General features: G+C 39.7%; 1 protein-coding gene across 1 annotated transcript in view; it reads left to right on the top strand.

The window, feature by feature from the left end:
* Nucleotides 1-8,604, top strand: part of SLC25A30 (solute carrier family 25 member 30) — a 33,753-nt gene extending 25,149 nt beyond the window's left edge. Inside the window, exons 6-10 of the mRNA XM_073580280.1 lie at nt 821-916; nt 998-1,122; nt 2,846-2,978; nt 3,378-3,458; nt 4,406-8,604. Of these exons, the coding sequence (XP_073436381.1) occupies nt 821-916; nt 998-1,122; nt 2,846-2,978; nt 3,378-3,458; nt 4,406-4,447 (477 nt within the window). The 3' untranslated portion in view covers nt 4,448-8,604. The remainder of the gene's footprint in view (nt 1-820; nt 917-997; nt 1,123-2,845; nt 2,979-3,377; nt 3,459-4,405) is intronic.
* Nucleotides 8,605-12,824: the final 4,220 nt, after the last annotated feature.

The following is a 12,824-nucleotide window of genomic DNA, read 5'->3' as shown; positions in this document are numbered from 1 at the left end:
AAACAACTGTTGTGAAAGCAGCCTTACCATTAACATGAATGCTGACTGATCTCATTGGAAGTCAATGTGGTTCATAGAGAACCATCATGTAACAAAGGTGTGGAAAACCTCTGGGCCATTTACGGCCTTTGATAACCTCTTATACGACCCCCGGACAAATTCCTGGGGACCACAGTGGTTGGGCCACCAGCTGTATTTTGCCGGCCCATTAATTTCTACTTGCTCTGTTCACTACTGAGCGCGAGCAATGAAGAATTATGTTCCAGCACCAGTGTCTGCGTCAGGATGTACTTTTTGGGTGGAGTTAGCACGCAAATTGCATGACCCCCGAAGGACTGTATAAATATCCAATTGGTCCGTGGCAGAAAAGATTCCCCATCCCCTTTGTAAGATTGGGCATAGTGCCAGCTATGAACCGGAGCCTTGATGCACGTTTGATCAGATACAGAACCTTTTTTTATGTTCATCTTTAACTGCTTCTATTATTTAGACTTTTTTTTTTTTTTTTTTCTTCCCATGTTCGTCTACTTGGAGATCAGATCTGCTCCATGTTGTAAGGCTTTATTCACACATTGGTGTTTGTATGCCCAAAACACAGAACAGGTGTCAATCTTTCATTTAGTTTTTCTCTAAGTTCCGCGCCTGGTTTTGGCATACACAGGGATGGAGACTACTGTTGTGTGAATAAGGCCTTATGCTGCAGGTACATGGGGCAGCTAAGTACCATGATATAACACTGAATAGCATCCATAGAATGGTGTGATTAGATGCTGCCATGAGTCTTCACATCCGTCCTCATGTTTTCCATCCTTGCCTTCAGATCAGAATGCAGGCACAAGGCAGTGTGATGCAAGGGGGAATGATCGGGAACTTCATCAACATTTACCAGCAGGAAGGCACGCGAGGCCTGTGGAAGGTGACTTGTGTCTTCTTTGTCTTGTGTGTGTGCGGTTTCACCTGCTGATATGGAAGTAATGTACATTGTGTTATTTTCCAGGGGGTGTCGCTGACGGCTCAAAGAGCTGCCATTGTGGTGGGTGTGGAGCTGCCAGTCTACGACATTACCAAGAAACATCTGATCCTGTCTGGACTGATGGGTGACACGGTCTACACACATTTTCTGTAAGTTGTGTTCTAAATCCGAATGATTGCTTTTAATGTAAATTCTTAAGTTCTACCTGGGTGTATTCATGTCTGACTCCAACAATGGCTAAAATATAGGGGCCTTGTTATGTAGTTCAGCCCTTCTTCACCAGTGAAGCCTATAAAGGCTGGAGGAAAGCCTTTGTTTTAGCTATTGGTGGAGATGTTGGTGGTCGGATCCTTACTGATAATCTCATTTCTACACTAAACAGTAAGAATCAAATCCTGTCCTTCCCAATACTTTTTTTGTTTTACTCGGTTATCGCGCTACCTGCAGCACTTCAGCCATTATCATCATTATCCCCATTGGGGCTCAGTCTAGATTCCTCTTTACGGTCTTTGTAGTGTGGGATGAACGCGGAGGAAGCCAAATGCGGAGAGAACATACTGGCCTCTTCATCAAAGATTTTTACTCCAGAAACCTGGCATAAAAAGCTTTGAAAAGTCAGTTTTTGTGCAACATGGAGTTACTTAAGTCTCTTGACTTTTTGGCATTTTCACACCAACTTCTCCCACCTCTGCCTGAAATGAGCAGAGCTGGGGTACAACGGAGACATGATTCATTAAAACTTGTATGGCAATTAATAAGTCTCAAGCATTGGGCGCAAACATGTCCCCTCATTAACCCCTTAGTGACGGCGCAAATTTTGACCTTAATGATCAAGCCAAATTTTTTAAATTGACTAGTGTCACTTTATGAGGTAATAGCTCTGGAATGCTTCAATGGATCCCACTGATTTTGAGACTGTTAAATTTTTTTGAGACGTATTGTACTTCATGTTAGTGGTAAGTTTTGGTCGATATGGTTTGTGTTTGTTCCTGAAAATATAGAAAATTTGACATTTGAAAATGTCGCAACTTTCACTTTGTTTTTATTGCCCTTGAGGTTGTCCATTACAATAACTAATGCCCCCATCGATTTTAAACAGTGGAAATAAGTATTTTTGTAAATACCGCTTGTTGCCATTCTTACCTGTGAGTGACGCCATTGCTGACCGCTCACTCGGCGTCATGTGATCCCATTTGCAGCCTGCTCATACATCCATTGATGTTGCATCAAGTTCTGGGAAATCAGAGGTGTGACCCAGTCTTGCGCACACCTCTGAGTGGGCTGCACGCTTGCGGCCAATGAAAGCAGAGGAGAGAGGGAAAATACAGTGCCAGGAGGAGGAGGAGGAGGTACTTGAGGTGACTTGGGGACCTCATTTCTCTCTCCTTTAACATGTATATCATGTCAGAGAGAGAAATGTTTTTATAGCTGGCACACTTTTTTTTTTTTTTTCTTTTTTCTCCGTTGAATAACAGCGATTGTGTGAACGATACTGGAAAACCGCCCCTGATCGTATTCTCCAGGTCTCAGCTACCCCCGATAGCTGAAATCCCAGAGATTTTTTTCCAATGCTGGGGGGCACTGCAACCTTATTTCGGCAGTGAGGGAGTAAGGCCCCTTAACGGCCACCGTCTTGATGCGTATCGGCTGTCGTTAAGGGGTTGAGACCAATATGAAAATCATGGGTCTTGATGAATCTGGGCCTCTGAGGCCCTGTGCTGCCCAGTAAACCCATAAATCCGGGTTCGCTTGGGTCTAACCTATGCATAAAGTAAGCTGTTACTATCTAGACTGATAGTCCGTTGTGTTATTCTGATGGAGCGGCCATACAATGTCAGCATTTGTGACCGATGGGACTTTGCTTTTATTCAGGTCAAGTTTCACATGTGGTTTGGCAGGTGCATTGGCGTCGAATCCAGTTGATGTTGTGAGAACCAGAATGATGAACCAAAGGTCAATGTGTGAGATGTCGGGTTACAAAGGCACCCTGGACTGCTTACTGCAGGTACATGCCTCAGTCTGAGTAAGAAAAATTTAAATGAAGAAAAGAAGAAAAAAAAAAAAAAAAAAAAAGGCCCATGGCGGTCAGGATAATGAAATCGCTGAGTGATCGCTGCTGCACATTCCTGCACCAGGGCTGTAACTGTATGTATAATTGGGGCCACATTTGCAAGAAGTTTCCATGTTTTTGATCTTCTTGAATTTCCACTAAATATTACGGATTTCTCGCACCCTCTGTCTGTTTCACCTTTCTTGAGTGCAGTACATGGTTAGCATATGTTATGGTCTGACTCGCCTTATTATTTTTTTCTCTACAGTAATGTATATATTTAGACATGATTGCATAAAGAATGACTTATGACTCTTTTAAAAGTTAAACTTTATACATTATTTTTTTTTTCAGACCTGGAAAAATGAAGGTTTTTTTGCTCTTTACAAAGGGTTTTGGCCAAACTGGTTAAGATTGGGACCCTGGAATATAATTGTATCCTTATCACTGGTTACACCAAAGACTCATTACCTCTGTACAATTTCTATATGGTTTTGGATGGATCTTTTAATGTTTGCAACACTGTTATGCCTCAGTTGTGCTGAACGTATATTTCCATAGGGTGATCTAACTTCAGTTTAGTTAAAGGGGTCATCTGAAATATTGATTTTAATCTAAAATGTCTATTGTAGTAATCTAATCTCTTTTCTAATATATCTTAATTAAAAATTCCCTGTCGTTCCCTCCCTACGCTATAACTGCTTTTTTTTTTTTTTTTTAACTTCTGTTTTGATGACATTCCATTTGAGAATCCCCAGTGTATGCTGAGATACCCAAATGGGACGTCATCAGGGAGCAAAAGCTATGGTCGCTGACGTAGCCCCTGTCCCCACCCTGAAACAAAGACTAGTCCCTGCTGTACTTGGTTATCAATTCTGATGTATGCTCAGTACAAGCTCCCTTGTCACTCTGCATTGTTCTTTTAAATGCACAGTGACAGTACGCTCCCTCACTGGCTCTAATGAGAATTCATGAGCCAGAAAGTTAGACTAGAGAGGGAACAAATGGTAGGAACTTTTTAAATAAAGTATATTGGATAAGATTAGAACATTAGATTATTACAATAAATAGACAGGCATTTGGGATTAAGATCAATATTTGTCGGACCACCCCTGCTGGAGCAGTAGTAAAGTGCACTCATACTACCACAGTCTGCCATATTTTCTAATGAATGGGATCAGATCTCATTAGAAGAAAACACAAGAACTGCCATGTGGGATGCTATCTTGTGTATAAAGCCCAACCAAATTGCAGCTTTAGCATTGCAGCTCCATGATGGAACAAAAAATGGATTTATTTATATTTAGAATGGTCAATTAAAAAAAAAAAAAAAATTCTAGTCACTCCGTCATCTTACATCAATCCTTAACTATCTTCTACAGTTCTTTATAACCTATGAACAACTCAAGAAACTGAACCTCTGAGGCGTGATCCGTGCAGTCAGCCAAGTCTTCTAATGTCAGGAACATTCTTGAATTTCATACTGATGTGCTCCAAAGTCTATTCATGTCGTCACTAAAGGAATGTATGACAAGTGACCCTTTCTTGGAGACCAGCTTACCAAATGTCAGCACTTCACTGGAAGACTTCCTAAGAAATGTGGTGCTGGGATTGCGACTCAACTGGAACAACAAATAATCTAATTTTAGGATTCCTGAGGCTCGAAAGGTGTAAAACGTTAATTTAATTTTTTTGGGTGTTTTCATGCCTTTGAGTGGTACATTTGTTGCACAGTTGTGTGTGTTTTTTATTTTTTTTTTTTCTGAAGAGGAAAAGGTGTCAAATTTTTTAAACTCTTCTTTTTCATTGAATTAGTAACCTTTTTATTAATACAGGACCACCAATTGGCTCATTTGTGAGGGAAATGAGTAATAATGGTGTATAAAGGAATTATTTAAAATCTTCAGGGTTTTTTGAGTGCTAGGACTGACTGTCAGCCCATGTCTGCTATGCCATATGCAGAATACCTTCTCATGTAAGTGGCATTTAGTGAACAGTCTCACTGGGCAACTGTGAAATATGTAGTTTATTTAAGGAAGTAATACCAATTAGTAGATGCTAAATTCAGGACTAGTGTGATTATATTTCAAGCTGTTACATTGAAATTTTTGGCAATCTGTATAAATGTATATATATTTTTTTCATTTGTTAATGCAGTATCACAGCCTTTGATTATCCCCATGTCACCACGTTATTTGAAGCAATACATTTATGCATTGATGGCCTTCCTTGCCCTTTTTAGGGTATGTGGACTCCTTAAAGGGGGCTGTCCAAGCTTGAGGTTCATGTCTTCAGCAAATGCTTAAAGGAATTGTACAGGCTTTGGGGTTCAAGTCTGCAGCACACTACAGCTGTCAGGATTCTCCGGTGCCAGTAGCGGGTGGTCATGTAACCGCAAGTGTGAGATTTGCATACTCCCGGCCACATTCCGACTAGACGTGTCTTCAATACTCTTGCACTGAGTGAGGTCGTGCACGTCTCGTTGGCACGTGACCACATGTATGCAATTTGCGCATCGGCACCAGAAAATTCTGACTGCATGCTATATGGATTCCCATGTCTGCAGTTACATAGCGACTGCACACTTGAACCCCGAGCCTGGACAATCACTTTAAAGTATTTGCTGCAGATATTTTTTTCCTTAAAAAAAAAAAAGTGTCTATTGGCAGGAAAAATGCTGCCTAAAAAAGTATCTTTTTGATGTGTACATATCCATTCATTAGAATGGGTGATAGAATTGTTATTCTCAAGACTTGAAATTGCTTCAAATCTGCAAGGAAAAAAATAAGCAACATGTGCATGCGAGTTTAGAAAGCTCATGCACTTTGCTTGGACAGTAAAGTGCTTATTTTTTTTTTTTTTTTTTCGGCAAAAAAGCTGAACAGAAAAAAAAAAAACCCTGCAGGAAAAATGTGACGTGTGAACATGCCCTTAAAGAACATGTGACAGTACACTCCTCCCTGATCTTGTATCAGATGTGGAAAGACACCACTGCATGCCCTTTGGGAAAGTTCCGAGCAAGTATTATTCATGGGTCCTTTTCTAATTCACAAGATTGAATCTGTGCAGTTTTTTGTTTTTTTTTTTGTTTTTTTTTTGTGGGGGTTGGAAAGCTACAAGTGTACATTATCCCTTTTCAACTGCACTTGTAAGGGCCATTGTAGGTTATATGAAGGAATATAACGAGATTTAGTATTTTTCTAAGCCCATGAAGGTTTTTTTTTTTTAGATTTCTAAGGAAATTTTTAATCGCACCTCTGTGTATGACACCTGGGCCTCTACAGTTAGCAATCTTGGAGCACTACATTCCACCTCTTCTGCTGGCGCACATTATTTATTGGACAGCGACATTTCAAAGGATAGAACTCAGATGTATATTTTTATATTCCTGTGCACTTGACACTTTGCATTATTCTGCCAGTGCCGTTCTAAGGACTGTTCTATTGTGCTACGGTTACTTTGTAGACAGGCTTGTAAATTTTGCTTCTTGTATTGTGGCTACAACATGCCTTTTTGGGTGCTCTCGTGTCCCTTCACTGTGCTTCTGATTTTTGCTTTATGTGTAGATATGTACAGTTTGAGATTTTAGATATGTTACAGAACTTATTTTTATTTTGCAATGCAGGTATGTTGTAATATTACATTATTCCCATCAGCTCTTCTAGGTGTTATAACCATTTCTTTGCAGACTAGAACATCAAATGTTCGGGACATAGAGGTACAGTTGTGGCCAAAAGTATTGACACCCCTGCAATTCTGTCAGATAATACTCAGTTTCTTCCTGAAAATGAATGCAAACACAAATTCTTTGGTATTATTATCTTCATTTAATTTGTCTTAAATGAAAAAACACAAAAGAGAATGAAGCAAAAAGCAAGACATTGATCATTTCACACAAAACTCCAAAAATGGGCCAGACAAAAGTATTGTCACCCTCAGCCTAATACTTGGTTGCACAACCTTTAGCCAAAATAACTGCGACCAACCGCTTCCGGTAACCATCAATGAGTTTCTTACAATGCTCTGCTGGAATTTTAGACCTTTCTTCTTTGGCAAACTGCGCCAGGTCTCTGATATTTGAAGGGTGCCTTCTCCAAACTGCCATTTTTAGATCTCTCCACAGGTGTTCTATGGGACTCAGGTCTGGACTCATTGCTGGCCACCTTAGAAGTCTCCAGTGCTTTCTCTCAAACCATTTTCTAATGCTTTTTGAAGTGTGTTTTGGGTCATTGTCCTGCTGGAAGACCCATGACCTCTGAGGGAGACCCAACTTTCTCACACTGGGCCCTACATTATGCTGCAAAATTTGTTGGTAGTCTTCCGACTTCATAATGCCATGCACACGGTCAAGCAGTCCAGTGCCAGAGGCAGCAAAGCAACCCCAAAACATCAGGGAACCTCCGCCATGTTTGACTGGGTCTTCCTGGGTCTCCTACCATACAGTCCCTTTTCATTCAGACGCCGACGGATAGTACGGGTTGACAATATTGTACCCTCGGACTGCAGGGCAGCTTGAACTTGTTTGGATGTTAGTCGAGGTTCTTTATCCAACATCCGCACAATCTTGCGTTGAAATCTCTTGTCAATTTTTCTTTTCCGTCCACATCTAGGGAGGTTAGCCACAGTGCCATGGGCTTTAAACTTCTTGATGACACTGCGCACGGTAGACACAGGAACATTCAGGTCTTTGGAGATGGACTTGTCGCCTTGAGATTGCTCATGCTTCCTCACAATTTGGTTTCTCAAGTCCTCAGACAGTTCTTTGGTCTTCTTTCTTTTCTCCATGCTCAATGTGGTACACACAAGGACACAGGACAGAGGTTGAGTCAACTTTAATCCATGTCAACTGGCTGCAAGTGTGATTTAGTTATTGCCAACACCTGTTAGGTGCCACAGGTAAGTTACAGGTGCTGTTAATTACACAAATTAGAGAAGCATCACATGATTTTGCGAACAGTGCCAATACTTTTGTCCACCCTCTTTTTTATGTTTGGTGTGGAATTATATCCAATTTGGCTTTAGGACAATTCTTTTTGTGTTTTTTCATTTAAGACAAATTAAATGAAGATAATACCAAAGAATTTGTGTTTGCAATCATTTTCAGGAAGAAACTGAGTATTATCTGACAGAATTGCAGGGGTGTCAATACTTTTGGCCACAACTGTATGTTGCTAATTTGCTGGGTAGAAGTGATTGGTGAAGAATGTATTCTATCGTCTACCCCCAAAAAACAGCCTAATATTCCTATATTTTTTTTTTTTTTTTTTCTTTTTGTCTTGATTTTGTAAGGCAATTCCTTATAAATATCAAAAGCTGTCTGAAGGTGTCACATGAACTTTACCTCTGCTGTCATTAATATTAGCTACCATCAGGCTCGGACTTGCCCACGGGAGAATCCTCTGGTGGGCCACCACCCTCTTATATCAACAGTACTTGTCACAATATACTTGATTCTCTATGTACAGTCAAAGATCGTATGTTATTAATTTATTAAATTAACAATGTGCCCAGGTCATGGTTATATAAACCTGTGATTTAAGGTTAATGTGACATTTGAATATAGCTGAAAAGTGGGGCCCTGGAGTTGGTCACTGGTATATGTGTGTGTGTGTGTGTATATATATATATATATATATATATATATATATATATATATATATATATATATATATATATATATATATATAATTTTTTTTTTTTTTTTTATTTTTTTTACAGTTAGGTCCATATATATTTGGACAGACATTTTTCTAATTTTGGTTCTAGACATTACCACAATGAATTTTAAACAAAACAATTCAGATGCAGTTGAAGTTCAGACTTTCAGCTTTCATTTGAGGGTATCCACATTAAAATTGGATGAAGGGTTTAGGAGTTTCAGCTCCTTAACATGTGCCACCCTGTTTTTTAAAGGGACCAAAAGTAATTGGACAGATTAATTGTAAATAAAATGTTCATTTCTAGTACTTGGTTGAAAACCCTTTGTTGGGAATGACTGCCTGAAGTCTTGAACATCACCAGACGCTGTGGTTCCTCCTTTTTGATGCTCTGCCAGGCCTTCACTGCAGTGGTTTTCAGTTGCTGTTTGTTTATGGGCCTTTCTGTCTGAATCCAAAGGAAAAAAGAGGGGTTCTCCAGCACCAAAATTAGTGAAAAAAGATACAACTCAATTTATTAGGAAGGTTTTAAAATCCTATTAATAAGCCACCATGACAGGCAAGGCTACCTTATGCGTTTCAGACAGATATTACATGTACTTAGTCATGACCGCTTATGGACTATATGGACACTGATGTACAGTAGGCTGAATATTTTTTCCTCGTTTTTTGCTTTCTGTCTGAAGTTTAGTCTTTAACAAGTGAAATGCATGCTCAATTGGGTTGAGATCAGGTGACTGACTTGGCCATTCAAGAATATTCCACTTTGCTTTAATAAACTCCTGGGTTGTTTTGGCTTTATGTTTTGGGTCATTGTCCATCTGTAGTATGAAACAACGACCAATCAGTTTGGCTGGATCTGAGCACACAGTATGGCTCTGAATACCTCAGAATTCATTTGGCTGCTTCTGTCCTGTGTCACATCAATAAACACTAGTGACCCAGTGCCACTGGCAGCCATGCATGCCCAAGCCATCACACTGCCTCCGCCGTGTTTTACAGATGATGTGGTATGCTTTGGATCATGAGCTGTACCACGCCTTCGCCATACTTTTCTCTTTCCATCATTCTGGTAGAGGTTGATCTTGGTTTCATCTGTCCAAAGAATGTTCTTCCAGAACTGTGCTGGCTTTTTTAGATGTTTTTTTAGCAAAGTCCAGTCTAGCCTTTTGATTCTTGGTGCTTATGAGTGCCTTGCACCGTGCAGTGAACCCTCTGTATTTACTTTCATGCAGTCTTCTCTTTATGGTAGATTTGGATATTGATACGCCTACCTCCTGGAGAGTGTTGTTCACTTGGTTGGCTGTTGTGAAGGGGTTTCTCTTCACCATGGAGATTATTCTGCGATCATCCACCACTGTTGTCTTCCGTATGCACCCAGGTCTTTTTGCATTGATGAGCTCACCAGTGCTTTCTTTCTCAGGATGTACCAAACTGTAGATTTTGCCACTCCTAATGTTGTAGCAATTTCTCGGATGAGTTTTTTTCTGTTTTTGCAGCTTAAGGATGGCTTGTTTCACCTGCATGGAGAGCTCCTTTAACCGCATGTTTCCTTTGCAGCAAAACCTTCCAAATGCAAGCACCACACCTCAAATCAACTCCAGGTCTTTTATCTGCTTAATTGAGAATGACATAACGAAGGGATTGCCCACACTTGTCCATGAAATAGCCTTGGAGTCAATTGTCCAATTACTTTTGGTCCCTTTAAAAACAGGGTGGCACATGTTAAGGAGCTGAAACTCCTAAACCCTTCATCCAATTTTAATGTGGATACCCTCAAATGAAAGCTGAAAGTCTGAACTTTAACTGCATCTGAATTGTTTTGTTTAAAATTCATTGTGGAAATGTCTAGAACCAAAATTAGAAAAATGTTTCTGTCCAAATATATATGGACCTAACTGTATATGTATATGCTACTTTTTCATTGATGACCTATCTTTTAGGATAAGTCATCAATATCTGGTTGGGATCCAACACTCGGCACCTCTGCTAATTTAGCTGTTCTCGATGGTGACCAGAACTTCTCAGTTGCGGAGCCGCTCCGTCTTCTGGTACTGGCCAAGGCAGATGTGCATTACTGTACACCTACCTGCTCTGGCCGGCGACAACTGCCACCGAATGCAGCTGATCAGCGGGGGTGCCAGGTGTCGGACCCTGGCTGATCAGATTGATGACCTATTCTAGGGATAGGTCATCAGTGATAAAGTAGTGGACAACCTCTTTAAATGTTGTATGAAGGAGTATAACTGGCGTTTCGGGGGTACGTACATGCTCACGATCAGGAGTAGCCGCGTTTTGGACGCAGCTCACCTGCCCAGCGTCCAAAACACTGCGTTCTGCGATCCAAGCACAGTGGATGGGATTTATAGAAATCCAGTGCTGACTGTGCTTCTATTTGACGCTGCATTAACTCACCCTCGGCATTGGTTTGCGAGCCGCAGCATGTCCATTTCTGTTGCGGACACACAACATACATTTCCACAATTGAATGTACTGGATGCAGTAAATCTGCATTGTTCAATGAAAAGATTTAGGCTGTGTTCACACACAATGTTTTTTTAGCGGGTTTTCCAATAAAACCGCTATAAAACTGCTAAATAAGCTTGCCATTCATTTCTATGCATTTTGCACTTTTTGTGCATATTGATGCGCTTTTTACTGCAAAAAAAACTGCATCGCGGTAAACGCAGCATTCTCATTTCGCGGATTTTTCCGCATTTCTGGCTAGTTCTATGCATTTTGAAAACGCGTGGGAAAAAAGCATAAAAACGCGCGTTTTCTGCGCAAAAAACGCGCGTTTTCTGGGAAGGGAGTCAGGTTTTTCAGCAGAAATTTTCTGCTACGTGTGCACTTAGCCTTATAGTTCACAACTTTTAAATATTTGTACTTAAAGGTTGTTCTAGGTAAAGCCTCCTTAGACCCCATTTGTCCGCCTTCATACAATGGTCTATGGAGTTGCTTCCAGGTTCATCTAGGACACAGGTCCTAAACTGATTCGCCTTTCATATATTTGATGTACCATGTAGGATTTTGTTTAATATCTTAAAATGTTTCTGGGGCATTTCATGTAACATGTTCTTATGTGTAGTTTTTCCTTTTTTCTTTTTGTGGTGGAAGACAACATATTGGAGTCATCTTTGTTTTTTGCCCATAGAAAACAATATTTCTTTAAAAAAAAAAAAAAAAAAAAAAAGTCTTGCTGACATCCATATAATATCCAGTTTAGACTGATCTATTGCAAATATATGGGATAATGAATTTGACATTTTCTATTTTTATAATTGGAGATGTAAACGTGTTATACAGGCGTGAAAAATGCCCTTACACACCATATAGATGATTTTTTTTTTTTTTTTTTTTTTTTTTTTTTTTTTTTATATTATCTTGACAATAGATGATTTTTGATATGTGCCTCTGAACCCTGACTTACACCACAATCCACACCTACCAGTCTTTCCTACAGGCAGTAAAAAAAATCTTTAAAAAGGCTTCATTTAGCGATCACATGTAAGAATTCATAGCTGCAGGAGAATCTGTCATTTTGAGATCAGAACCAACATGAACGAGAATAAAATATGTGGCATTGTTTAAAGACACCTCCAAATTTTTTTTTTTTTTTTTTTGTGTCTTCAGTCAATATAATCTTTTAAAAAGAATGTATAAATGTAACTTGCTAATTTACGGTTTGTGCAGGAGTAGATGACATGGCCTCAGGTTGCATGTGATATTGCAGCTCGGCACTATTCACTTCAATGGAGCTGTGCCGTAATATTTGACACAGCCCGTGGAGCTGTTTTATATTTGTAAAAAAAAAAAAAAAAGGAGCAAGTTACTCTAGTCCCATACACCCCCTTTAAATGATAAATTGTACCTTTGATGAAACTTTTTTTCTTAAAAACAAAACAAAAACCCCCCTGTAACATAGGTTTACTATATGTCACTTGCGCCTTGGCACCAGACTAAACTTGTGTTGTTTTGAACAGCAATAGTGCATGCAGGTAGTATAGGAGCTTTATGTGTATCTTGATGGTACTTCTGTTTAGACGGCTTATTGCCTCTGTGTATTTTTCATACCTACAGCCCAGTATTTTATGAACACCAAGGATTAAACCTTTAAGACATAGATCATGAGGCCAGAGAACAC

The sequence above is a fragment of the Dendrobates tinctorius genome, unplaced genomic scaffold, assembly GCF_039654945.1.
Source record: "Dendrobates tinctorius isolate UK_male_01 unplaced genomic scaffold, ASM3965494v1 ptg000064l, whole genome shotgun sequence".
Classification (NCBI taxonomy): Eukaryota; Metazoa; Chordata; class Amphibia; order Anura; family Dendrobatidae; genus Dendrobates; species Dendrobates tinctorius.
The sequence above is the reverse complement of the archived record's forward strand: the minus strand, read 5'-3'. Positions and strand labels throughout refer to the sequence as shown.